Source organism: Equus quagga, chromosome 2 (assembly GCF_021613505.1).
Source record: "Equus quagga isolate Etosha38 chromosome 2, UCLA_HA_Equagga_1.0, whole genome shotgun sequence".
In the NCBI taxonomy this organism is placed as follows: Eukaryota; Metazoa; Chordata; class Mammalia; order Perissodactyla; family Equidae; genus Equus; species Equus quagga.
Window position 1 is genome coordinate 50,312,053 of NC_060268.1, and position 27,945 is coordinate 50,339,997.

A 27,945-nucleotide genomic window follows, 5' to 3' on the forward strand; every position below is an offset into this window, starting at 1 on the left:
AGAGTGGGAAGCAAAGCAATAACTTAGCACAATATCCTTTTTAAAGATTTCACATCACTACTTTGCTCAGGAGTGAACAATATTTTTCTCATAATATGTAAATATCACTTATTGATTTAACTAAACTAGGAATATAAATATTTAAGGAGTATGGGAAATGAGGATTAGGGGATGGTGTAGGCCAAAGCTAAATACTCTTCTATTGCAGAATGTTCTCAACCGTTTTAAAAGGATAACTTAAAAAATGGCAAAACTGAGGCAGCAAAGTATACTCTTTGCACCTTTAAAGGCATACCATAAAACTAACTAAAAGAGAGAACCAAAACAAGCTGAAAGTGATTGTCAATCCCATCTGGAAGGAAGAGAAAAAGAACTGTTCCTTTTCATTATTAACCCTTTTTGTATTACTTCATGCTTTTTGGCAACATATATGATAATTCTTTTTTAACAGGCTAAAAGACTTTATGAATTCCTTTTGATGCTTTAGTAGGTACAAGCAGACATCCAATAGAAATCATTTGCCATCCATTTGTGACAGAAATATAACGGAGATGTGGCTAGTCTTACTTTTAACCATTGAGGAGAGAAGACTAGTACTTCTCGGAAAGTTATATCGCGCGCCAACTATCTTAGTCTCTGGAGAAACTAGGTAGCTGTTTATGAATGAGGAAAGCAATGTGAAGGATTTACATATTTTCTTTATTGTAACAATACTTCTCGGCCTCCTAGATCAGCCCCCGAGGTCACAAAAGTCAGTAGTGGCAGAACCGGTACTAGAAGCTAGCTTGCCTTTAATATCGCTCAAATGAAATTTAATCTAGGGAAGAAAAGCTTGTTCTCTCCCGGACTCCACAGTTAGCTAGATAAACGACAACTTCACCAAGCATGCTTTGGTTCAACGGCTGCTAAATGTTAAAAAAAAAAAAGCTATTTGCAAGTCAGCTCTTGGGAAAATGGACAAACCACACGGAAATGGGAAGGTTCCCCTTCTGCCACTAACTCGCTAAGTGATCCTGAGCAAGCTATTTACCCTTTTTGAGCCTCGTTTCCCACATCTGTACAACAGCTAAACCATCCCTCGCCCGCCTACTTCGTTAACAAATAGTTATTGTGAGGTCACCCAAACAGCGAAACGCTACACACTTACGTGTCTAACTATCCACACTGTTACCATTGCCGCGCAGACACCTCTGACCTTTCAGCTCGCCCGCCGCTTCGCCGCGCCGCTTCCCGCCTGCCCCCGCAGAAGTGAGGGCCAGCTCTTCTAGGAGAGGATGCGGACCGCGGGCGCAGAGACCACGAAGAGAGACAGGCAGCGACCCCGCGAGAAGGAAATGGCGAAGGAGAAAAGCGCAGGCCAGCCCGCGTCAAAGCCTACTAGCGAGAGCCAAAGCCGCCGCTCTCAGCAGCAGAGAATACCTTCGGTGCCGGCGGTGAGGCACGTGCCCTTTCCCGGCTACCTCCGCGCCTGCGGGCGACGGCTGCTCGCAGAGGCCAAACTTAGCGGAAGAGCAGCGCGCGCAACATCGGCCTTCCTCTGCGGGAGAATGTGATGGCCGGGGATCCTCAGGGGACCTCGAAGCAGATGCAGAATGCAGCGAGAGGGCGGCGACGGCAGACTCTTTTTCCGCGGTCTCCAGAACCGCTCCCGCGAAAAGATGAAGCTGCGAAAGAGAAAGTCGACTTTGTACCTCAGCCCCCAGGAGAGTCCGGGACGACGCGGAGGTGAGTGCCGGGGTGGGAGAAGCGTGGCGGAAGCCGCGGAATCTGAGCGAGGGCTCCATCTGCTGGACAGGGTTGCCAAGAATCGCAGTGCGTTTGAGACGGGGTTCTCGATCCCTGCCGCTTCCACGACTCTATATTTTGCATTATTTGATGCCGTCCTCCTCGCGACCTGGTGAAAAAAGTAGGCATGATGTGGCCATCCCCACTTTAGAGAGGGGCACCCAAGCCCGGAGTTACCCAAGGTTTCGAAGCTACGGAGGGGCTGGCTCCTGGAGTGGGACCAGGTCTCACTCCTGCCGCATTTTTTTCTCCCACTGTCCCCCTCTGCCTTCTCTTTGTTCCTGATGTGATGTTGACAGGAGAAAAGTCACCCCAGCAGGTGGGATTTTGATCTATTAGGGGGTATTTAAGTAAAAATGGACTCCTCGTTCACTCAATAAATATTTATTGCCCGCCATTTATGTGCCAAGCGCAGGCTAAGCGGTATACAAGTGCCTACCTCCCCCTCTGGAAATCTGAGAACAGGAAAGAGGAGAATCGTTTTGCTAAATGAAAAGTGAGAGGATTGTGATGGGGGAAAAGGAGAGGCAGCTGGGCCCAGTTCCCTCGCTTCCTTCCCCTAAGCCACCTGCCTTGTTCGAAGTTGGATCCCATCAGGGTGAAGAATGGTAAGGACGGTAAATTACCGTACTTGTCACAGACGTACAGGTGAACTTTTAGGTGTTCAAGATCACTTGTTCAAGGGTCACTTCTGAGTACTGTTTCTTCTGCCTAAGTCCTCAAAGTGGGGAAAGGAAAGAACAACAAGGTTTTCTGACAGGAGAGAGAGTTCACTTGGGAGGTTTAAGTGTTTCTGGAAGATGAAAGTGTAGATGGGGCATGTATGTGATATTGAATGTACCAGTTGAGAAACGTTTAACATGTATCCCTGGAGAAAAAGGAAGGAGAATGGCAGGAACCCGCAATGATAGCAAAGACTCACAGTGGATCAGGGGCAGGTTGCAAACTCAAACACTCAGGAGGCCAGACAGGCAAGGCTAAATAAGTCAGTGCGCCCTATATCTCACCACCAGCCAGTTGTTGCCACTTAAGCTCTGTGTTGCCAGATCTTAGTTTTGAAATGCTGCAATACAGATTTTAATATAAAATCTGATTTTTAAATGTTGGCAACTAAATTCAAATTAAAAAAAATACTCTTGTATTCAGCCTACAAGCTGCACAGCTTTGGAGTCAGCAGACGGACTTGATTTTGAATCCTTTTTAGTCATTTACAACCTTTTTGACTTTGGGCAAGGCAATTTAACTTCTGTGCCTCAGTTTCCTCATATGTCAAATGGGCTAATAATACCTACCCCTTAGCACTGTTTTGAGGATTAAATGAGATAAGGCATGTAAAGGAATGAACTTAGTGCCTGGCATATCTTGAGCATCAGTCAGGGCTATGTAAAAACAGAGAGGACCCTTTTGTATGCTACTGTTTGGCACGTATGCAAAGAGTTGCTTCCTAAGTTATTAAATTGTTAGCTGGTTTCTTTCATTAGATACACATATAGGATAACCTAATTAGCCTAAGGCCTTAGTTAACCCAATCTCTTTTTCAATATTTGTCTTAATATTCTTTTTATACACTAAGTTGCAAGAAAGATTGGTTAAATGAAACGAGTGGTCATCACAGTGAGAGGCTCTGGCCCTTGTGTAACTTTCTGCCTTAGGTCTGCTCTGAGATAGTGTGGAGGGGCCAGAGTTCACTACTGTGCCTTAACAGAGGCAGAGCAAGGGGCCAACCAGAGCAGCAGATTTTAGTTCTGCAAGTGAAACTTGTCCAACTTTTGTGCCACAACTACCTGTTTTGTTTTTCAGATCTTCTTGGTGAAAGCATTTATCTGTTCTTGTTTACCATCGCATTCCGAATATGCAACTGCTTTTTAGTCCAGACAAGTTTTGTTCCAGATGAATACTGGCAGTCTCTTGAAGTTGCACATCACATGGTTTTCAAATATCCTTTGTAGTTTCTTTCTTAGACTAGGAATGTCCGTTCACCTTAGGAATTCTGTCAGTTACTATTACATATTTTCAATTTTCCATATTTTCTCCAAATAATTTTAACTTATCAGAGTAGTTTATTATTTCAGGCTAATATTTCTTCTGTATCTTTCTTTGATTAATGTACTTGATGTAACCTTTAGCATATACAACTACAGTGCTCAGTACTGTGGAGGATATAGATGAAGTAAAAAACACATTCCTGCCTTGAAGAAGTTAAGAGTTTAGTTGGCCAATTGCATTTTTAATTCAAATATCTGTTGTAAAATGCTGTGTTTTTAAGCTTCTTTGTCAAAAAATAGTTTTATACATGAAATGAAAATAGGTTTTCTTTCAATGCTATTTAACATTAGTCCTTAATATTACTAATTATGGCTATTTGACCTGGGAATGGACAGAAAGATTGAGGGGTTACACTTACCCCTTAATCTTTGCAAGCATTTACAAGATTCTGCATCTTTTGGGGAAAGATAATGTTCAATTGCTGGTAAGTTTAAATAAAAGTAATCAAAATGTTGTTAAAAGTAGATTTATTCCATCCTTTCTTAAAGGCTAACATATATTAACTAAATGATATTATTGATATCATGAAGTTTGGTTTTAAAAGGCTACTGTTGCTAAACTCTGACCATATCTGGGAAGCCCATGGTTCCAAAGGCAGACTCTGGTGTGTAACCCTTCAGTATGTGCTGAAACACAGAGTGAGCATGACAGTGTTCTGCTGTGAGCAATCCTGTGAAGAATGCAGATTTTCAGAATGACTACATTATATATTAATTATTTGGACTTTAGAAGTAAAGTTCCTTCATAAAAGAATCACTTGAGAGCAGTGTTATATCTTGTTTTTTTAACTTGTGAACAGAAGCCTATGTTAGCTGAGCTTATTAAAATTAAATCCATATATATATATATATATATACCCACTCAGGATTTAGTATTGAAATCAAAACTTAGAAAAAATTAATTTGGCAAAAAATTTAATGATATGAACAATCACTGTGCTATGTAGTAATTAGGCATCAATAATAAGTAAGTAATAAATAAGTAATAATTAGGTTGTAATTCCTAGACCATGAATTTCTGGGGTCGATTGCCAGGAGAAGGGTACAAAGGAAGAACTAATGGTGCAAAAGTTTCTCTCCCTTCACTCTTAGAATCCTTTAAGTTATCATCACATTGGACTTAGAAGTTGGGGCCTTCCTCATTTTCTGTTAGGGAAGTGGCCCTGGAGTGGCTCAGAATTCCAAAAGCAGTCTAAATCCTGGGGAGTTTTTTTGAAGTCTGGAAAGAAGTTCTGGAGTGGCTTTTTTAGGTAGGATTGTACTCTTCCCTGTGCAATGATATTTGATTCCCCATTATTGAGAAACTGATGCCTCACTTGGGAAGATCATGAGGAAGGAGAATTTAGAGCAGTAGCAGAATTTCTCCCATTGACACAGGTAGAAGTTAGGAGCTGTGTACACTTTTCTCCTTTCAGGGCCACTTACTAGCTTCTGAATTACGCAGGATATCCATAATAAAACAGTATGTATCTCATAGGATTGTTAGGAGGACTGAATAACCTGATATATATATAAAGTACTTAGTAGGATACCTAGCACACAGTACTGTAAATGTTTTGTTTAAAAATACCTTTTTCAGTCAAGACTTGAAAACAACCTAAGTGCCCATCAATGGATGAATGGATAAAGAAGATGTTATGTATATAATACACACACACACACACATTGGACTACTACTCAGCCATTAAAAAGATGAAATCTTGCCATCTGCAACAACATTGATGGACCTTGAGGGTATTATGTTAAGCAAAATAAGTCAGATGGAGAAAGTCAAATATCATATGATTTCACTCATAAGTGGAAGATAAAAACAACAGCAAACAAACACATAGAGACAGAGATTAGAGATTGGTGGTGACCAGAGGGGAAGGGGGGAGGGAGGAGGACCAAAGGGTAATAGGGCACATGTGTGTGGTGACAGATGGTTAATTAGTCTTTGGGTGATGAACATGATGTGGTTGACACAGAAACCAAAATATAATAATGTACACCTGAAATTTATATACTGTTATAAACCAGGTTACCTCAATAAAAAAATCAATATACATAAATCAATTGTATTACTATATAGTTAATGTAATTGTAGAAACATAACATTTAAAATAGCATAAAACTATAAATAACCTAGGAATAAAGGAAATAGATTTTTGCACTTTTAAGGAAAAATAAATAAAAATACCTACTGTTATGCTAATGAAAATAACTAAATGGGCTTCTAAAATAGAGCCTTAACACAATGAAATGATTTCTTGGCTATTTAAATTAAAATCAGCAGTGTTGTTATATATATATTACAGAGAGAGAATGAGAATAGTAAAACTACCTTGGGTATCTCCATGAAAAATTAATGTAATTTTTTTAGAAAAACAAGTATTTTTGCAGAAGAATAGAATAATACATTATATCTATTTTTGTCCTAAGAATGGCTTTCAATTGATAGTTGGATCAGCTTGTTGATTTCTTATGATAATTCAGTGTGAACCAATAGATGTTTGTTAAAACCTTTTTTTTTTTTAATGAAGATTTGGATTCCTAGACTTGCCCAAGCACTTCTGTCTGCTGTAGCAGACGTAAGGCTTTACTCACTAATGAAGCAACTAGAAAGTCATCAAGTGGCAAGATGGGTGGTAAGTCCTAAACACTTTAGAAACTATATGCCAGTTACTTCATTTCAGTGGGCTTAAGGACGTGGAACAATACTGATTCCCAGTACAGTTTCAGAACATAAGTCATACAGCTTTATAGTGGTGCTTCAATAATTAAGAACAGCAAAATGCAAGTGGTGCATGCAATATCTCTCCTGATTGAGCCCTGGGCAGTAGAAGCCAGTGATGCCCTCAAACCCTGTGAGAGGCTGAATCCTAGGAGACAGCCTTTTTGGAAGCCCCTTCATTCCTCAAAAACTGTCAGAAACTTTGCCTTGCTTTCCATAGAATCCAGTAGGAATAGTTATAAATCATTGCCTACCTCACAGATCACCTCAGCTATTTACAACCCTTGTTCACTATTCCTCCAGCTACCTGGGACTCAGCCTGAGAAATACCTTCACTGAAGCACGCTTTCACCTCTGGGTAGAATGTTTGAAAGAGCCGGACTCTGTAAGGGAGAGAACGTGGTGTAGAAGACTGTCTTTTGTCATTTGGCTTATTTCACAGTGAGGAGACAGATTCCTGACCTTCCATTCAAATCTTGAATGGATTTTCCCATTTAAGCCAAATCCTGAAGAGTAATTGGATTTTGTAGTACTGTTGTTACTTCACTTGGGCTCTTTCCTAAATTAAATAAGCTTATATGAGCCAGCCTGGAAATATTACTACCTTTTTTATATTGTTTCTATTGGAAAATATGTTCCAAATTCAAGTAACCAATTTACCAACACATTTCTGGAAAATAATATTTATTAATAAATATTAACAATATATTAATTATCAATGAGACATATTTCTACAGGTAGTGTGTTGATTTGTGTTTAAAAGACAAATTGGGGGCCCAGCCTGGTGGCGTAGCAGTTAAGTTCACGTGCTCCACTTCGGCGGCCCAGGCTTCGCTGGTTCGGATCCTGGGTGCAGACCTATGTACCGCTTGGCAAGCCATGCTGTGGCAGGCATCCCACATATAAAGTAAAGGAAGATGGGCACAGATGTTAGCTCAGGGCCAGTCTTCCTCAGCAAAAAGAGGAGCATTGGTGACAGATGTTAGCTCAGACCTAAATCTTCCTCAAAAAATAAAAAAGACAAATTGGTTTATCGAGTCCTTGCTAATTGATTCAAGGATAAAGTCGTTCTCCTTATTTTGTGCTTGTATACACTGCTGCTTACTCAAACTGAAATGGCAAAGGTGTTATGCCTTTGAAATCCTTCCTCCAAAGTAGCATCACTAGGTTTTTCTAGTTTAGGAAAAACCTTTAACTCCACCAAAATTTGGAACATTTTTTAAAGACTATATTTGAAGAGATAGGAAGCTAGTACCACACGTTTAACAACCTTGCATCAACTAACAAGTTTCTTTTAAGACCTTTGTTTTGTAGACTTGATGATGCTGCTTTTGCATATTCTTCCAAAAACTGGTTTACAGTCATGCATCACTTAACAACAGGGATACATTCTGAGAAATGCATTAGGCGATTCTGTCGTTGTGTGAACATCATAGAGTGTATTTATACAAACCTTGATGTCATGGCCTACTACACACCTAGGCTATATGGTACTAATCTTATGGGACCATCATCCTATATGCGGTCCGTCGTTGACCGAAACATCGCTATGCAGCACAAGACTGTATTAATAAATTTCCAGATTAAAACTTGATGTCTCCTGATAGTCACATTTTTTTCTTTCCTGTGTTGTCTTAATTTTTATCAAGAAATAGGGCAACATTCCAAAGCAAGGTCAATAAAAAAGTCAAAATACTTCTCGGTAATATAAGACAATTTGAGGAATACTGATTGGGAGAATCTAGTTATGAATTTCAGTCCTCTATAAACTCTACCATCAAAGAATCTGTGTTGTATGTTTTTTATTAGTAGGAAGTGAGATTTAAATCAAATGCAATGCCATAAAAATGTACCTGAAAGTATAAACTTCTTAACTTTAACAAATATAGATCTGATGTTGTAGACCTGTGTTTGACATAACTTCTTAAAAACAACGTTTGGGCATGCCTACTTTTAACATCACTTATCTTTGATATGAGTTTTGCAGTATTTAGACTTGCTTGCAGTTTTCCGTAGAAGAAGATAATACTAATCTTTTCCATTTCCCACTTCCGTATGTGTTTGCTCATGATTGTTTTTAGTTTTTTTGCCAGTTATGCTCTTGGTTCACATGGTATTGCTGTACCAGAACTCTTACAAACACCATGGAAACTGTTCTCACTATAATTGCTCTTTTCTACTATCCTTTGGAAGGTTCAAAATCTATGAACAGGTAAGATATATTATTGTTAATAATTATGTACAAAACTCTAAAGCATTCTTTTGAAAACTCTTAAATATCAACATTTTAATGTCCAGTGGAACCCCTAATGTACATGAAGGTTATTAGAACCACAGATTTTCAGTTGATATATTTGTTGTATCAGGAAACAGATATACTCAAACTGAGTAATTAAGGAGAGTTTAATTAAAGGACCATTTACAAAGGTTTAGACAATATTTAGCGAAGACAGTAAGGGATACCATAGTACCCCAGGGCTAATCACAGCAAGTTTTTATTACCCCTTGGCCACAAGGAGCAAGGAGAGGAAAGTGTTACTAGAATCCATACAGAACTGTAACTTTAAGAGGGCCCCAACAGGAGACAGGCACAGCTAGCCTTTAGCTATGGCAAAGGGGCAGGGGAGAATAAAATACCCTGATTGCACACTCCTGTTTTCCAGTTAGCCAAAGCCATTCAGAAGCCAGAAAGCAAGACAGCCCATTGATATAGTCCATACAGGTCAGCCTCCCTATACATAGAGCAGGTGAAGAGTAGAGGAGATGATCAGGAAGGACAAATAGAAAATATATGGGGGCCAGCCCCAGTGGCCTAGTGGTTAAGTTCTGTGTGCTCTGCTTTGGCGGCCCAGGTTCAGTTCCCTGGGTGCAGACCTATACCGCTCTGTTAGTGGCCAGGCTGTGTTGGAGGCCTACATACTGAAAAATAGAGGAAGACTGGCACAGATGTTAGCTCAGGGTGAATCTTCCTCAGCAAAAAAAGAATAGAAGAAAATAAAAACATATATATATATGGACCTTATTTGGGCTTATATAAACTGGAGAAGCAAATACAAAGCAAAGGGAACAACATGAACAACAGTGCAGAGCTGTAAAAGGGCTTCATTGTATTCTGGGAAGGCTGTCCAGAGACCTAGTGTGTGTAGGATGCATGGGAGAAGAGAATAATAAGGAATGAGGCTGGAATGGGACTTTCCCTTTCTCGAGAATTTGGACTTCATTCCATAGGTAGTTGGGAACCATTGGAGGCTTTTGAGAAGCATGACATAATTAAATCTGATTTAGAAAGAATTCTCTTAGGGGCTGATCCAGTGGCTTAGTGGTTAGATTTGTGCATGCTGCTTCAGCAACCTAGGTTTCGCAGGTTCGGATCCCAGGTGCAGACCTACACTACTCATCAAGCTATGCTGTGGCGGCATCCCATGTACAAAATAGAGGAAGATTGGCACAGAGGTTAGCTCAGCAACAATCTTTCTCAAGCAAAAAGAGGAAAATTGGCAACAGATGTTAGCTCAGGGCCAATCTTCCTCACTAAGAAAACAAAAAAAAAACTCAACTCTTTTTTTTTGGTTAGGAAGATTGTTGCTGAGCTAACATCTGTGCCAGTCTTCCTTTATTTTGTATGTGGGATACTGCTACAGCATCTTGATGAGCGGTGCATAGGTTCCACACCCAGGATTCAAACTGGCTAACCCCAGGCCACAAGAGCAGAACACATGAACTTAACCACTGTGCCACTGAGCCAGCCCCAAAACTCAACATTAAAAAAAAAAAGAAAAAGAAAAAGGAGGAATTCTCTTGTACCAGCAGTATTTAGGATATACTGAAAGGGAGAAAGCCAGAAAATTTGGGAGTCTAGTGAAGAAGCTAGCATCCATTGTTCCTAAATGAAACAATTGTTGGGAGGATCAAATCAAGATCATTTCTGCATTAGACTCTTGACTGCAAGAAAGGCATTCACTTAAGTTACCTATTGACGAGGACTTTATTAAGAGGCTAAAGGTGAAATAAGGAAAATAGGCATCTTAGCCTTGTGGCCAGGCCTGGAAGAAATTGTAGAACATCTCAGCCACACAAATGAACTGGAAGGTTACGCAGAATCCCAGACAGTTTCAAGACATGAGCTGCTATGTTGTTCTTTATAGTCCAGTCTGTGAATCCCTGTCATAGTTGTCCATCATTTTGAGGCTTAGCTACTCTCTGTTCACTTCTAGTCTTGCTACCAATTGCGCAACTTTCTCTGTATCTCATACTCAATTGGAGAGAATCTGATTAGGTCTGTTAAATGTCGTTATCCCTATTTGGACATAGGTTTAACGCTGGCCAGCCTTAGATTGGCTGCCTGGGCTCAGATGCACTCCCCTTATTCAGTCAGGACAGGAGGGTCATGTGGGACAAAGGACTACTGTATAAGTATTCTTTCCTGGATAAGCATGACAAATATTCCTGGCCTGACAATAAATGACATTTTGCAAACTCCTTTAAAAATGCAAATGTTATAAATGAAATCTTTCTTTAAGGATAGTATGAGCACATCTAAGCAATGATTTCTGTAAAATGCAAATAAGAAAACAGCTCTAATAAGAATTAAATGAGAATCTGTGGAAAGTGTGTAGCACAGGGCCTATTACAAAGTAAGTGCTCAGTAAGTATTGATGATGACAATGATGTTGTTGTTAAGTTAAGGAATATTTCTGGGCAATACGAAAAAAAAGACAACACTATGAGAAGATTCCAGACAAGTGACAGGACTTGATGTAAAATGATGGCAGTGGGCATGGAAAAGAAACAAAGTAGATGTGTGGGATGAGATTTGCTATTTAAGGTGACGCCAAAATTTTAAGACTGAGAAACTGAGTGATACTATTAACTTAAATACTAGACACTGAACAGGTTTGAGGAAAAGAGACACTTTGATTCTGAGTGCCAGAGATCTGTGGAGAAATACTCAGAAAGGAGTAAGAAATCCAAGGCTGAAAAGTTGGAGTGAGGTTAGGACTAGAAATATACATTTGGGCGTCTTCTAGGTATGTACTATACAGAAGTTGCAGTTAGGCTGTCTGCAAGTCAGACCAAGCGAGAAATATGTTTTATTTCACCTGCACAGTGTTTTTTAAAAAGTAAACTACTTGGCAAAGTTTTTAAATTGGGAGATCTTAGATAAAATCTGGATTTCTGGTTTCTCTTGAAAAAATGGAAGGCTAGCAACATTTTGGACCAGGATTCCTTCATGGCAATATCAGAGCCCCCTCATTTTTATTACTTATTTGCTCTCTGTAAGCATTTGAATTTGAAATCCCTGCTCTTACATCTTCACCATTAGAAATCTCTTTATAGTTACTTCTTAGTTAATAGGTATATAATGGTACCATAAAGTTTTATTTTGCTTGCTTTCAGTTTTTAGCAGGGTTAAGTATATTTCCATGTGACAATTTACTGTCTATAGTCCTCGTGAGTGAATTATCAGATAAGCTCCTTCAGCCATTTATTGAGAGAAGTCCTAATAGTAAAATTCTACATTTCTATCCATAATCATATAGGTTTGTGTAGTAGACTTTTTATCAGTTATACATATACATCTTTCAGTTGGATAAAATTAGTAGCTTACTTTCAAAACAAAATTATATATACCCAGAAGTCCATTGTTGCCTAAATAATCATAATGTTTCTTTAAACACACTTGGTTTTTGTTCTTAGAGAATGGTTTTCTGTGACTTTCTTTTATCTCCTTAGGAGAGACTTGATCATTTTTTCATCAGGAAAGCAACTGGCAGAGTTGTAATGTTAAAAGTATACCTTTCAGCAAACAAGACCAACATGAAGACATAGAACAACTATTTGAAAATACTAGAATTAGGATATTAAGAGCTAGAGAAGACCTTAGATATTACCACTTTTTATGGATGAAAAAAATTAAGAGCTAGAAGGTATAAGTAACTTGCCCAAGTTCACATAGCTATTTATACCAAAAGGAAAATGCTCTCATTTTTTCAAAAAATGTTATATCACAGTGTAAATAGTAGATAACTTCTGAACTCGTTTCCTATTTGTCTTGACAACACATTTTCTTGCCTGTAGTGTCAAGTACTCATCCCTGGTGGCACTTGCCTTCATAATTCGTCCCACAGCTGTCATTCCGTGGATACCTCTGCTCCTCAGACATTTCTTGCAAGAACACAGAAAGCTTGATCTTATTCTTTATCAGTTTTTACCTGTAGGGTAAGTATGGCTACAATCCATCTATTAATTTTAATAACCTATAGATATTAGATTATGAATGAGATTTTACATCTTTTAGTCAATTATATCTTCTAATGTCAATAAGAATTGTCAGACCAAGGAAACAGAATATTTCCAAATTTATATTTTATATTTTTATATTTATGATTTTGATTAACTGTATTTTAATTCGCTTAAATGAGGATCTTTGCAATTTTTCCTAGAACGTTCCTATGCTTTATTTCCTACATATTTCTCAAGTACATTTTAGAGATACTTGATTCTTTTATATTTGTATAGGGCTTTATAATTTATAATATGTATTCATGTATTTCCTCATGGTTTTCATAATTCTTGGATCTAGGCAATGCAGGTGTTTTTATTTTGTAATAAACAGAGGGCTTGGTGAAATTAAAAATGAGTTAGCCATGGGCTGGCCCGGTGGCGTAGAGGTTGAGTTTGCACACTCCACTTCAGCATTCCAGGGTTCATGGGTTTGGATCCCTGGCACGGACCTACACACCACTCATCAAGCCATGCTGTGGTGGTGTCCCACATACAAAATAGAGGAAGAGGTTACCAGAGGGGAAGTAAGGAGAGAGGAGAGCAAAAGGGGTGATTAGGCACATGTGTGTCATGCTGGGTTGTAATTAGTCTTTGGGTGGTGAACATGATGTAATCTTACAACAGTGGTCTTACTAGTATTCACTCTGTACAAGTATTTTTTGGAAGCCGTTACAAAGGACGAAATCATCTGGTGGCTAATTTGCCACTGTTGTCATTTCTCAGATTTATTAAGATTGTTTTGAATGTATTACATTAATTCAGCAAATATTTATTTAATCTTAGTATGTGAGGTGCTATTCCAGATGCTGGAGATACAGCAGTTTAACAAAACAAAGTCCCTGCCTTCATGAAGTTTACATTCTAGTTGGAGAAGACAGACAGCTAAAAACATATGACTAATATATATTTGTCAAGAGACAGTAAGTGCTATAGGGAAAAATAATGAGAGCCTTCAGATGAAACTGTAGCCCCAGCCGACATCTTGACAATGAGACACCTTGAGCCAGAGACACCCAGCTAAGCTGTGCCTGGATTCTTGACCCACAGAAACTCTGAAGTAATAAATGTTCGTAGTCTTAAGTTGCCAAGTTTGGGGGTAATTTTTTATGCAGCAATAGATAATATAGTGTTTATTACTTTTAAAAAGGTTGCTTAAATACAGCTATCAATGAAAGACTTTCAAAATGTGTAAATTCCTATTCAATTGGTGAAACTGTAAAGCATTTTTAAAGCAGCTTTTGATGCAAGGTACTTGCAAAGCTGTATGCCAATATTGGATTTCTAGCAAGTTCAGAATGTTAATTACCCTTCTATTTTGTTTTTCAGATTTTTAACTTTGAGTTTGTCTCTGATAATTGATCGTATTTTTTTTGGTCAAGTAAGTAAAAATATATTAAGCTAACAGCTATTTTTAATCTAACCATTTATTACACTGAAAACTCAACCTGACTTTTTAAATCCATGAATATTTGGGAACACAGGCATATCATTTTTTAAAAATGATATGGGATACATTAAAAAAAACTACGAGCATATGCCTTTGGTTCAATTTGCTGTGCTTTCTGTATAAAAGAATTGTGTATTCCTCATTGAAGTTCAAAAGAGTCCATTTAAAAGCACTTTTTCTCAGGTTTGTAACAATAAAGGTTAAATTTTTAAATGATTTTAGTTGACCTCAAGTTAATCATTCAGAATTCAAATTAACCAGAATACCCTATTCTTCAACCATTTGGTTTGATATTTTAATCTCATGACTGTTGCTAATGGCCTTTGGTTTTTAAGGTCCCTATTTTTAAGGCACTTATGGGGCTCTGGAATCAGATTGCCACAGTCTGAAGTCTAGTGTCCTCAGTAATAGCTGTGTGACCTTGGATAAGTTCTGTACCTTTCTTGCCAGTTTCCTTATCTGGAAATAATTGTAGTGCTTGTCTCTTAAGGTTGGAGGATTAAATGAGATAATGCGTGTAAAAGGCTTACAACAGTGCCTGGTACAAGTGAGCACTTAATGTTAGCTGCTGCTGTTGCTGCTGTTATTATTACCTGCTGTGTGCTATAATGCAAATTGTAATGTTTCAAGGCTTTATCTTAAACGGTAATGTGTGATATCATAAAGTACTAGAGTAAAATTTTTAATATGGGTACCACACACTCATAAATATTATTTCTAAGGATTCTCTTTATCTCTAATTGTATGTAAAACTTACATTGTCAAAATATGTACATTTATTCATATTTTCTTGAATCTCAAAAACCTAGTGTTTTACAAATTAACAAAGAACACATTAATACTTAGAACATAAAAAAATAAAGAATGATTTCATATGGTCATTAATCAAAATTAATGTAAACTATTGTCTGGTTTTTAGACTTCATTTCTGATTTAATGTCACGATTCTGCCAGATTCCCTAATGCCAAAGATTCATGCTTGGCACTAACACATTTCTATTTCTCTTTCCTTCAACTATGTCAGTGGACTCTGGTTCAATATAATTTTTTGAAATTTAACGTGCTGCAGAATTTGGGAACATTTTATGGTTCTCATCCATGGCATTGGTACTTCACTCAAGGATTTCCAGTTGTCTTGGGTCCTCACTTACCCTTCTTTATTCATGGCTGCTTTCTAGCCCCAAAGAGGTACCGGATACTTTTGATGACTGTGCTGTGGACGCTGTTAGTTTATAGGTAAGATTTTATTTGTTCACGTGGTTAATTTTTAAAATTTTACCAAGAAATTGAATTAACTAAATTCTTTAAAAAGTACACTTTATCTTTTGGAGATGCATTAACTCTTATGATTTGTTAGTGGGGTTTATTTAGCAGACAGAAAAGGTCATAATTGTGCTGGTGCTCAGATAGAATGAATACTTCTGATACATATAGTTTGCTTAACAAGGAACACATTCAACTTTTTTAAAGTTGAACAAATTTTATTTACTTTTAAAAAACAGAAACTACCAAAATTTTAAATATTGAAGGACTAGAGAAGAAATATTTTTAAATGAAAATATGTACCTTTATCCTAAATTTGAGTAATATGACTCACTTGGATTGGTAATAGAAATCTCTTTTTTAGAATGTAATTGTACTTTAGAATTTCACATTGACGTTAAATGTTAGGATTACTTTTAATACATCACCACCACCTTATAACTAAAAAATAATGAAACTGATTCCTGAAGCATGAAATTCAGTCTTCGTACTTAGAAAAACAGATCATGTTAATTATATTTCATTTTATACACAGTAATTTCCCAAACTGCCATGTAATGTGAGAAAATAATATTTCCTTTTAATATTTTTTTTTATTATAGCATGTTGAGCCACAAAGAATTCAGGTTTATCTACCCAGTTTTACCATTTTGTATGGTGTTCTGTGGTAAGTATTTTTGTTTAAAATAGAAGAGGTTTATTTATATAGATATAGTTAAAAGACAAATGCTCATTAAACTCTTTATTTTCAACTAGGCTAAATGAGAATTGCTTCTTAATTTCAAATTATATTACTGCAGTATTCCCTTTTTGCAGCTTAAATGTCCTTTTTCCTGTGTCCTTTAAAGTGAGATAAACACATGAGGATCTAATATCCAGAGCACCTTTTGGTTGTGGTATTTCTGGCTGTTAGATATATGTTACTCAAAAGTAATGGAATATGTCTATTTTAGAACAGCTGTTTTAAGTTTATGGTTAAACTATGAAGTTCTTCATTCCACAAATGAAAAACGTATTTATAGCTGTTGAAACTAATTTTTAATGCTTTAACAGATCTGCCCCTTTAAGACTCACTTTAATACATATGAAATTTTTTAAGTGATTCACACCTCTGATTTTTTTTTTTTTGGCCTTTTCTCCATTTTTCCATCTTTGCAATAATTTTTTTACATGTGACTTCTAAAGCCTTATTACTCAGCTCTGGAAAATATGACTTTTTATATTGGTTGGTTTGGAAATATTATGAATTGAAACTTTATTAACTTCAAGTTCAATTAAGGATAAACAACTGCTGGCTTCCTTCAAATATTAATCACTAAAAACATCACTAGACTGGGGAAGGAAGAAATGAGTAATCAACTGGGCCTGGAGGCTGGGAAAAACTAGGGAGTTAACGATATCAAACTTTTTACTTAAAAAAAGAAAACTCCAAACAACCCATTGAGTTAAGCAGCCTTCTTTGACCAAGTATCTATCACCTCTTACAGATTTCAGGTGCAGGTACTCTCTTCAGTTTAAATACATACACATCTATATATTTGCTATATCTGAAGTACTGAGACCAAAGTTACTTCATATATAAATGCAGGCACATATAAAAATAGAGGTATCTAACAGCTATTTGGCAAGTCTTAAGAATAGTGGGCCCATTTACCAGAGCAAATCTGTTCATGTATCACTATTCAGATTTAAAAACAATTTTTTTTTTTTTACAACCACTTGAGTTGGAGTTAGAGTTATAATTAAATCAAGTTTGGTTTTTGCCCAGGTGAGCATTGCCACACTACTGGAGGACAAATATTTGTGTGTATTTGTGTGTGGGGGGGGGGCGGGGGTTTGGTTTGGTTAAGTTAGGAACTTGGTTTGGTTCCATTTTTCTAATCTGGGTTTTTCCAACATTCTACTTTTGTGCCCTATGTCTTTAACAAAGTGTTCCAGAGAAAGAATGAGTTATCTGAATCCTCATTCTTGGTCCAAAAGATTGAATCTTGAAGTGGCACGATCCTGGTAACCCCTTGTTCCCAGTCCCCAAGATTGAGACAGGATGCTGTTGAGGGTTGAAGAGATCCTCTTCTAATGGACAGGGATCAGCCTTTCTGCCATCCAGTGTCCACTCAGAAGGACCCATAAAGCACTGAGACCTAGTGAAACCCCTGATCTTCTCACAGGCTGTGCTGTTTTCCTCCAGGCACATATACCTAAGGTTCTTGAGTGAGCCAAGAGATTCTGATTCCTAGGAGACTTGTACTTCCACTATGAGTCAGAACTCTTTAATGCCAACAGGTTCCAACAGTAGGACCAAGTAGTGAGCTCACCTAGGCAGAATGTTCAGGAACGATGTAAGAAAACAGTTTTCTTTGGTGTTCTTGATCTTTTAAATGGCCTAGTTTGAGTCTAACTACTTGAAATCTTGAGTTATATTGTACCTCAAATCTGTTTTATTCTATTTTTGTGTGACCTATTTTAACATGATTTTCTATAAACATGACATCTCTATCAGCAATTGCTGTGTAACAAGCCACCATAAAACTTAGTGGCTTAAAACCCCATTTATTATTATTTACAAGACTAGTTCAGCTGGACAGTTCTTCTGGTCTCCACTGAGCTCACTTATGCAAGTATGACCAGCTGCATATGGGGTAGACAACTCAGCTGACATAGGCTGGACTCTCACATGTTTGGGGTTCAACTGGCTGTAGACCAACGTACCTCAGCTCTTCTGTGTGCTCTCATTCACCAGCAGGCTAGCTGGGGCTTGTTCACTTTGTGTAGGCAGAGTTCGAAAAGAGGGAACACAAGTGTACCAGGCCCTCTGGGGCTCAAGAATGGAATTGGCACAGTTACTTCTACCACATTCTTTTGGTCAAAGCAAGTCACAAAGCCAGGCCAGATTCAAGAGATGAGAAATAAACTTCAGGCTCGTGCAGGAATTGGACACAAGAGGAGGAATAATTGCAGCCATTTTTTCAATCTACAGTAACTTCTCTTGCCTAACTTGAATTTCTCTCAGTCCTATCCAAAATAGGACTTAACTCTAGAAAATATACCTTCTATAATTGGCTCCGATCCGTGGTGAACTATATAACCTTTTGCCTCAGTTTATCTGTAAAAGAAAGGTGCCATTGGTCTACTAGCACTGAAATTCTTAGATTGAACCTCTGTTGTTTGTGCTGATGTTTCCAGCACCTGCTGCTAATTCTGGGTTGGGTGTCTGCTTAATCTGTTTTTATCACAGTGGCTAATGCAGACTTGCCTCTGATTCAGCCGCTTTGGTTTTCCATATGCTAATATTTTGTATCAAAACTGCACGTGCACGTTGTTTCAAAAGTCATTCTATATGGAGTTTGTTTTAAAAAGCAATGGTTCCCCTGCCTTGCCTCCAATTTCCCCTCCCCAGAGGCAAGCACGTATACTCTTTTACGTGGTTCTTTTGACATTTCTCTCTATATAAAAATAAAATGACAATAATGCCCTTAAAGATCTGTTTTTGGCATTAGCCATTGATTTCTGACTATGGAAAATGAAAACACAGCTTTATTTCCTTAGCAAAGTAGCAATGTAAAACTCTTCCTGTTACCTCCCTGTCTGCCCAGTGCGTTCTCAATAGTTCAACGTCTCATTTCCCCAGGCCCATTCTCCTGTACCTCCCATTCCAGAATTAAACTACCCTTTGTTTTTCTCATATAAATACTGAATTTAAGTTGACCTAACTTACAGCTTTCCCAAGGAGCATTTAAAAATGAAAAGGTTAACTCAGAAATATCTCTAGTTGGTAGAACTTGGTAGAGATTTTTTTTGTGGGTTCTTAGATTGGGTTTTCTAATAATTCTTGCTAAAATGAGGATGCATCCTTGCTACACCTCAGTGTTTGATGGGATCAGTCATGTGCAGCCCCCCACCCCCCCCCCCCTGTCCATTACAATGAACCTTACCTTGGCAAGAAGGAACTCATCAGCCATTGCTGAAGAATGCAGATTACAACACTAAACATACAAAATTTAAAACACGATTGGGTGTATCAAGATAGATAACATATGAAAATTAGGAGATATGGCTGAGTAAAGAAGGAACCAACTCATGATGGGCTTTTTTTTTTTGGTGAGGAAGACTGGCCCTGAGCTAACATCCGTTGCCACTCTTGCTCTTTTTGCTTGAGGAAGTATGTGGGATGCCACCAGAGTATGGTTTGATGAGTGGTGTGTAGGTCCACACCTGGGATCTGAACCACCAAAGTGGAGCACGTGAACTTAACCACTACACCACCGGGCCAGCCCAATGAAGGGCCTTCTTATGTACTCAAGTTTTTAGATTTTATCTTGGAGAGTAGTCAACAGGGACATAATGAGTTTAAAATACTTTAACAGTAGTCTGATGAGAGTGATTTGATAAGAACCCAGTGTATTTTTTATTATGAAAATAAATATGCATGGACAAAAAAGCCCCAACATACAATAGTGTCATCATCTAATCTTCAAGCCTCATTTCCCAAAATAATTATCACTTTCTTGTAAATTCTTGCAGACATTTTCCATATATCCTCTTAAAAGTATCTTTTCATAGGCCCAGATAACAGGAGCAAATTAAATATTCTGGGATATTATCTAGCATTGAGTTAGCAAGAACTACTATGTGAAATGAAGGGGCCTGTATTCTGAGAGGTAGTCGCTGGGGTTCATACTAAGTCCTTGTTCTTGTGGAAATTACCTGAGAGGCTGCAAGATTTTGGTAAGTGGTTTATAGGACAGATAGAAAACGTGTGTTCCCTGAATCTCCTGTAATTGGGAGGGGCATCTCACATTTCAAGTTAGGTAATGCTTACATTACACGGGGTAACTATCCCTTTCTGAAGTTGGCTCACTTCAGGGTGACTCCTTTCAGTGAGAACTGCATCTCCATGTTATTTCTATGTACAATTAACTAGACTTACTGGATCTTGTTAATCACCTCTTAAATATTAAAGAAACCATACTGCTTCCCTGGAATACAACCCTGGATTCTAGGCTTCTCCTGTGACTCAGTCTAGCCCTGCAGCTGTAATGTATTTTCACTTCTCCCTTTAGCAACTCCAGTTTCTGAAATCCCACCGGGGAACTTTTCAATGTCAGATGGTTTGAAAACCCTCATTGTCTTCAAGACTGTTGTTCTCTTCCTGGCATTTTCTTTACATTATTTTTCCAAATAATTTGGAGATTCAGTTCTCAGTGGAAGAATCTATCCTAAAATGAGCTAGCTTCATAAGGTGAAAATCACCACGAAGTAATGTAAGCATTATCTAACTTAAAAGACCCACCTCAACACTGAAGCAGCTGGGAATACAAACACCTTTTCTTCCAGCAGTCTATTCAGAATGCCATTTTTACAACATTCACCATGTATTCCAGTTTTCTGTCACTCAGTTTCTAAGAAAACTTTCAGTGAACATTTAGTAACAAATTTTGTGAATGAAGAGCCACTTTACAGATGCCCACATCATACTTACTTGAATATCCGATAGCAGGTCATCCTCTCAGGCCTTGGCAGGGTAAGCTTTAACGTAGCTGTTTGTAATTTGAGCCCACTAGGTAGTTTGTTTTTGCCTGTCTGCTCGAGGAAGCACTTCACTTCTAAGTTGTGTTTGCTGGTCTGTCACATCTGTGACTGGAATTATTACAGATGGCAGAACTTCCAGAATCCCATTTCAGTCCTAATAAAGCTAATTTTAGTTCTCGTACTCTTTAGCAGTATCTTCATTTTACAATTTCAAACATCTTATAAACTAGATTTGTTTTAAATGTAGGCTTAGTTTTCTTGATCTACCTACATTTTTTATCACACCACTTTTCAGAATGTTCTTTGGTTAATCAGAGCAATTTCAAGTAATACTAGGTGAGATGGACCTGTGATATTCCAACTACTCAATGGAATGAACCATAGCTAATGTTATCTAAAATATTCATAGAGGAACAAAATGGAGCGTCTAAGATTTCTTGCCCAAATTTGATTCCAGCTATCAAGTGTCAGGTATCAGATGCCTTCAAATAGATGAAATTATTTTCAGTCCATTTTATAATCTTCAAAGCAACTAATACAGATTAAAGAAAAGCTGTAAGGGTGCCATCACTAATAAACATTTAAGTATACAAGGAAAGGTATCTTCAGTTTTTCCAAAACTGAATGTTAATAGTTTTTAAATTGGTAACAAGTTGAGAAAATGAGTGTCTTTGGTTGGTATCAAGTACTAGATGTGATTCAAGTGAGTTAGAGGTCTTGATTTATTCCTGTTTTATCTTAGAAACAATCCTTCCTAGGCCAACTTTATGTTAGTGTAATTAAATGGGAACAGTTCAAGATGAATTTTATTCATGTTCAATTTTTAGTGATTGAGCCGAGCTAAGACAGCTGATAGCAATCAGTTGGGTGATGATTATAGGAAACAGTGCCTTGGCCACAGTGGCAATGAGTGCTGAAATTTCAGGCAGGCAGCAGATTGGATCCTGGATACCCAAATTTCAAAGGAACTATTACCTAATTCTGTGGAGACAATTCATATGGAGTATGTACAAAATGTCAAGGAAGTTTACTAATAAACATTCTTTTCCAGTGGAAAGGCCTATTCTTTTATCCTCATATGCTCATTATCAGTGGCTGTTGCTGAGGAGTAGGACTCTGGGAGGGGAAGAGGGACTTTTACTTTTCATTTACCCTTCTGTTTGTTCTACTTGGTTTCTTGCCACACACAAGAATTACTTTTACAAATTAAAAAAGAAAACATTTTCAGCATCTCCAAATTGACCAACACTGTAGTGAAAGAGAAAAAAAAAAAAAAAAACATAGCTCCTCTTCTTCCAGAAAAAGTGATCCATGCCATCACTAATACTAACCACTGAAAATCTCCCAGGAGCCTAGTGGATTATTTTTCTAAGAGCACTCTTCTATACTTCCTCCAGAATTACTGAGACTTGTATGTATACAATCCATTGCTAGAGATGAAAGAGTAGAGATAGGTAAATGGGATAAATAAAAGTCCTATTTATTTAGCAACTACTGTGTACCAGGACAGGCACTGGACATACATTTTTTCTAATCCCATTTGCAGATGGGGAAACTAATGTTCGGCAAAGTACAGCAACTTGTGCTAGAGCTAGAATTCAAATCTGTGTCTGTTGGACTCCCTAGCCATAATCTTTCCACTATACCTCAATTCCTTCTTCTGTAAAAATGTCAAGACTTGGGTGATAATAGACAATGATAGAGAGTGGTCAGAGAAATTGCAAAGATGACCTATTGTTTGTTTCTTGTTTGTCCATAACAGCAATACAGCTTATGCTACTTCCATGAACAATTATAAATGTATTTGCAGTTAACATTTGCTTAGCTATAAGAAAACAAGATTGCCAGTATTATGATTCAGTGTGTCTATCTTCATATAGGGTACTCACTAAACCACCTGAAAACATGGAAGAAACCAGCTCTGAGTTTCCTGTTTTTATCAAATATGCTCCTCGCCCTTTATACTGGTTTAGTTCATCAGCGAGGTACTCTTGATGTCATGACTCATATTCAAGAACTCTGCTACAACAATTCTAGTAAATCTTCAGCATCACTATTTGTAATGATGCCTTGCCACTCCACTCCTTATTATAGGTAATAAAACTTGTTCCACTATATGCTATTAAGAAAAAGAAACTGACTACCTTAAAATTCCCTTCAGATTCCTGGATTTAAATTAATTGGTCAAATGATTATAAGAAATCTGAAAGTCCTATTAATCTTTATTTATTCACTGGAATTTTAAAAACCATTTTAACTATGTCAATGAAAATCATACCACTTTTAAATAAATTTTAATATTTTCAAAAATTTAAACAACTTACATTTAAATGATCTGATTTAAATGTAGTATAAAATGTTTTATAGGTTATTTGATGGTATTCTCAGTAAAGAAATTCAGGAGGCCGGCCCCGTGGTGTAGTGGCTAAATTCATGCGCTCCACTTTGGTGGCCCACAGTTCGCAGGTTCGGATCCCAGGCGCAGACCTAGCACCGCTCGTCAAGCCACACTGGCAGCATCCCACATAAAACAGAGGAAGATTGGCACAGATGTTAGCTCAGTGACAATCTTCCTCAAGCAACAAGAGCAAGACTGGCAATGGATGTTAGCTGAGGGCCAATCTTCCTCACAAAAAACAAAAGAAAGAAAGAAATTCATTTATCACTGATCTTACTACAAATCTTGGTGGTACATCTTATAGTTATACAATTTTTAATTAATCTCAAAACCCTGGATTCTAGTCTAGATTTTCTACTGGATTATTTCCCTGATCTTAAACCGGTCTTTTTAATCTCTTTGGATCAGTTGTCTTGCCTGTAAAAATTAGAGAATTCAATTTAGATGGTATCTAATTAGATGTTCCTGGGAAATGTAACACTAAAACTGCCTCAACTAAGCAGGGCATTTAAAAAGACATCCATTTGGCCCTCTGCATGTATTTCAGAAAGCTAAGTTACCAGTTGCCCTGTAAGAGTACAAGGGCAAAGCAAACAGCTTTCCTTTAGAAAATTCTACACCTATTTAACTTAATCTGGCTTTAAACAATCTGAAGTTAATCTTCCATGTGCACATTCAGTCAACTTAATATCAACGTTGATATTATTTTAAGGTAACAACACTTTTGGAATACTCTACTTAACTAAATCATTAATACACAGTTTGGAAAATTGGGATTGCCTAGCAAAAGCCACAGGTTAGATGTAACCCCAAGTATCTCTTCAAGTTGAGGCCTCTACTATATAAAAAAGACTAGAGCTGAGAGAAGGACATTCACTGTCCTTCCACGCTCACAACACTGGAAAGTACAAGAATTCTAGAGGTACCAAGATGCTTTCCATAGTTTACCAAGTTCTCATCTTACATTTTTTCAGAGTGCAATGGAGCAAAAAAGTCTGACACCTACTTTGGAATATAAGGCTGGCAGCTTTTTCTCAGCTGTTTCTGCTTTCCCCTTGAAGCAAGACCTTCATCTCCAAAATTATAAAAGTCATGAATTATTAGGTCTTGTGTAAATTTACTTTGTATGCATTTCAGAGATACGATAAACCTCTATAGCGTATTTTTTATTTTTCCTGAGGCAAAGTTAAACATGGCTTTTTGCATGGCCCAAGTAACTAGTTTAAGTTGTCATAATTCATCAGTCCATCCATCTTTTTTTACATACACTCTAGTCTTTCAATGTCACAATAAAACCACTACTTATTTAGGTGTTAGTGAACATATACTGCTACTACTAAATCTTACTTATATAAATATGTAAGAATAAAAAAAAGAAGAAAAACTTATTTAAGGATGTGATCCATCCCCTTTCAGAGCAGAAAGGGAAGAGAGCAGGAATCCTTTCTAGTTCATGACTAGTTTTCTATCTTGACAAATAAGCCTTTGGTTAATAAGACATATAAGTCTTATTAACAATAAGACAAATAAGTCTTATTAACAAGGAAGCTACCTGGTCCAAGAGGCCTCTTACCTTCCTGGAACAGCATACTAATGTTAGAGAATACTGAGTCCCCCAAGCTGCTGACCCACCATCCCACCTTGAAATGGGCTTTTGTGCCTTAGTTTGGACTTGGAGGTTATGCTGCTGCACAGGTACATGATGTGAGAAGCATATTCTCCATCTTTGAGAAAAGTGCATTAAAGGCTTGCTTCCTCACCTTAACTGAAACACAGTTTAAATTCAGATTTCACATCTTGTTAAGTGAACATCTTAAGAGTAACTTGAAAACTTTCACAATTTTTTTACTTCGTGCAATTAAAATGGTAACTTTCTTTTCATAGTCACGTCCACTACCCACTTCCAATGAGATTTCTCCAGTGTCCCCCAGACCTGACTGGAAAAAGTCAATATCTTGATGAAGCAGATATATTTTATCTGAATCCATTAAACTGGTTGTATAAAGAGTTTCACAATGATTCAACATTGCCTACTCACTTGATCATCTTCAGCGTTTTGGAGGAGGTAAGGAAACGTGAAAAAAGGGAAAACTCAGTATTTTTATTTCACTTCAAGTTTAGCAAACACTCAGGTAAATAGACCAAAAAAAATTTTATGGTCTCTTTCAACTCCCATATTTTGTAAGTGGTCTTTTCCCTAGTCAAAATCAGCCCCAGTTCTATAACTATCCAGGTATATATATTATTTACCAAGAGTCAGTTCTTTTAAAAATTAAGAAAAAGTTGTAGAGACGCAAATCAGAATAGGACATTCTAAAATTCTTGAAACAGTACTCAGCAAAACGTAGCTTTTATTTACTTAAACATTTATTTACTTCTAGGACATAAGTGCTTTCCTAATTTCAAGCAACTATGAGAGAACTGCTGTTTTCTTCCACACTCACTTGCCAGAGGGTCGGACTGGAAGTCACGTATATGTCTATGAACGGAAGTTAAAAGGGAAACTCAGCAGAAGATGAAATTCTGAACTGTGTTTAGGTATTTTCCAGAGAAAGAGACACTGCTGGGTAGAAATGTTCAGATGATACTTAAATACACTAGTAAACACTTGGGTACGATTCATGGAACTATGAAGTGCTTTACCACATATCACTACTGAGGAAATGTATGAAAAGTATTACAAAGTATAAAATTGTGTATTAATACAATGCCAGATTTTAAATAAAGACCTTTAGTTTTCCTCATGGTGTAGTTTTATTGTTTCTTCCACAATATTCAGATGTGCAAGAAATTTCACAAGAGAACAAGTCAGCAAGCTCATAAGAAGGCAGCAAATTCTTCACAAGTCAACGGGCTCTTGAACCCACAAAAAGACAAGAAGCAAGTGTAAGGTTATAAAATGTTAGATGAAATTCCATCATAATGTACTTTTTTCAAGCTCTACTGCAAATTTAACACAATATCAGTGTTAATTACACTTTGTCATGTATGATTTGAGCTTGCTTTAAGCTCATACACTAAAAGGAAGTCTCATTTCATGCACAAAATCTGTTGCGTGCCTGGCTTCCTTAATGAAACTACAGTTGAACATTTCCAGTGCCAAAAAAAAAAATTCAGCAAAGCTACAGGAAAATGCAGGTTAGTAAGCTTTTGCTTGATGCTTCTGAGTAATAATATAAAGCCATCAAACTGATACTTAGAAATGATAAAAAGACATTATTTTGATAATTTCATCTTAGTTTCAACACCAAACATTGTAGAAAGCATCCATGTTTGTTACAGTTTTCTAATTTAACTTAATCATGATGGTCAATATTTAGGATCAAAAGGTAATTGCCCCAATTCTATTTCAAGATTTGCCATGTGTCTTCCATTATTGCGACCATATTTATGCCATTTACCTTCCCTTTTATAAGGTTGTGGCTGAGGGTGCTTCTGCTCTTGTTTTCGATGCCTGGAGTTTTCAATATTTACCATACGTTGCTTTTTATCTGGTCGACTGAAAGCAGTAAACACATTTTTCATCTATGTTAGAGTTAAATTTATTTAAGCAAGAAATAATTTTAATGTCTTTCTCCATTAATCTATTATCTGATTACTCTGAAAAAAGATGTTAAATTAATCTGAAGTATAATCCTAGCATAACCATACCAGAAAGATTCAGTAAGTATTACACTTTTATCCTATAGAAATAAAAAACAGACAAACATAACTGTACTGGAAAAAGGGGAAACACTCAACAGATAAAGAATAGAAATGTGACAATAAAATAATGAGATGTGTTTCCATTACTTTTCCTCCTTTCCTGTAAAAATCAGTCCCTCCCCATTGGCTTCATCCCTCAGCAGGAATATGTATACATCTCTTACCAACAAAACAGTCTCTTTCTTTCTCTCTTACTACTAAGGTTCATAACCAATGTCTGCATTTACTACTTTCCTAGATCTCTATAATCAGGCTTCTGTCACTCCTTCACTGAAACAGTCCATAACACCATCCCAGCTAAGAAATCCAGTCTTTAAAAAAAAAATCATCTGACACACTTACATATATTCCTTTTACTTGAGATGATCTTTGGATTTTCATGATGCCACTCATGTCATTCTCAGCCTTCTTTCTCTACAACCCCTTAGATGCTGGTGTTCCCCAAGTCTGATGAATACCTCCAGCCTAGACTATCTACACAGAGACACACAGTCTGAGCTAGAAAGATAGTCATATAACTAACGGCCAATTAATTCCCTCCATTTGGATGTCAACAGGTACCTCCAAGTATAATTCTCATTTCCAATTCCCCTTAACCCAAAATGTGGTATTCCTTATCTTAGTGATAATCACTATCCAAATAGCAACCCAACCCAGAAATCTGGAAGTCACTGTTAGTTTCTACTTTTCTTTCACAAGAAATACCACCAATTTTATTTACTATTTATTGTTCAAATCTGTCTGCTCCTTTCCACACCTACTATTGTCCTAGTTC

General features: G+C 37.3%; 2 protein-coding genes across 6 annotated transcripts in view; one reads left to right on the forward strand and one right to left on the reverse strand.

Annotated features, from left to right (window-relative positions):
- The first annotated feature begins 1,564 nt into the window (after positions 1-1,564).
- Positions 1,565-26,205, forward strand: PIGB (phosphatidylinositol glycan anchor biosynthesis class B). Its single transcript, XM_046654400.1, has 12 exons — positions 1,565-1,725; positions 3,586-3,721; positions 4,138-4,255; positions 6,353-6,457; positions 8,625-8,755; positions 12,622-12,762; positions 14,155-14,206; positions 15,300-15,511; positions 16,141-16,205; positions 22,948-23,161; positions 25,350-25,530; positions 25,847-26,205. Exons 1-12 carry the CDS (start codon positions 1,593-1,595, stop codon positions 25,982-25,984), a joined length of 1,626 nt encoding a protein of 541 aa, XP_046510356.1. The 5' UTR covers positions 1,565-1,592; the 3' UTR covers positions 25,985-26,205.
- Positions 26,201-27,945, reverse strand: part of CCPG1 (cell cycle progression 1) — a 37,466-nt gene continuing 35,721 nt past the window's right edge. For 4 of the 5 annotated variants that reach the window (XM_046654399.1, XM_046654398.1, XM_046654396.1 and 1 more), the window contains one exon: positions 26,317-26,964. In XM_046654399.1, the coding sequence (XP_046510355.1) occupies positions 26,775-26,964 (190 nt within the window). In that variant the 3' untranslated portion in view covers positions 26,317-26,774. Of the gene's footprint in view, positions 26,965-27,945 lie in introns of all 5 variants that reach the window. The other variant, XM_046654397.1, reaches the window with a different exon arrangement.

Excerpts from the sequence above, each read along its gene's own strand:
- PIGB (XM_046654400.1), top strand. The coding sequence starts at position 1,593 with ATGCAGCGAGAGGGCGGCGACGGCAGACTCTTTTTCCGCGGTCTCCAG. Across the intron at positions 1,726-3,585 it reads GAGTCCGGGACGACGCGGAG|ATCTTCTTGGTGAAAGCATT; the intron begins GTGAGTGCCGGG and ends TTTGTTTTTCAG. Across the intron at positions 6,458-8,624 it reads ATCAAGTGGCAAGATGGGTG|TTTTTTTGCCAGTTATGCTC; the intron begins GTAAGTCCTAAA and ends GATTGTTTTTAG.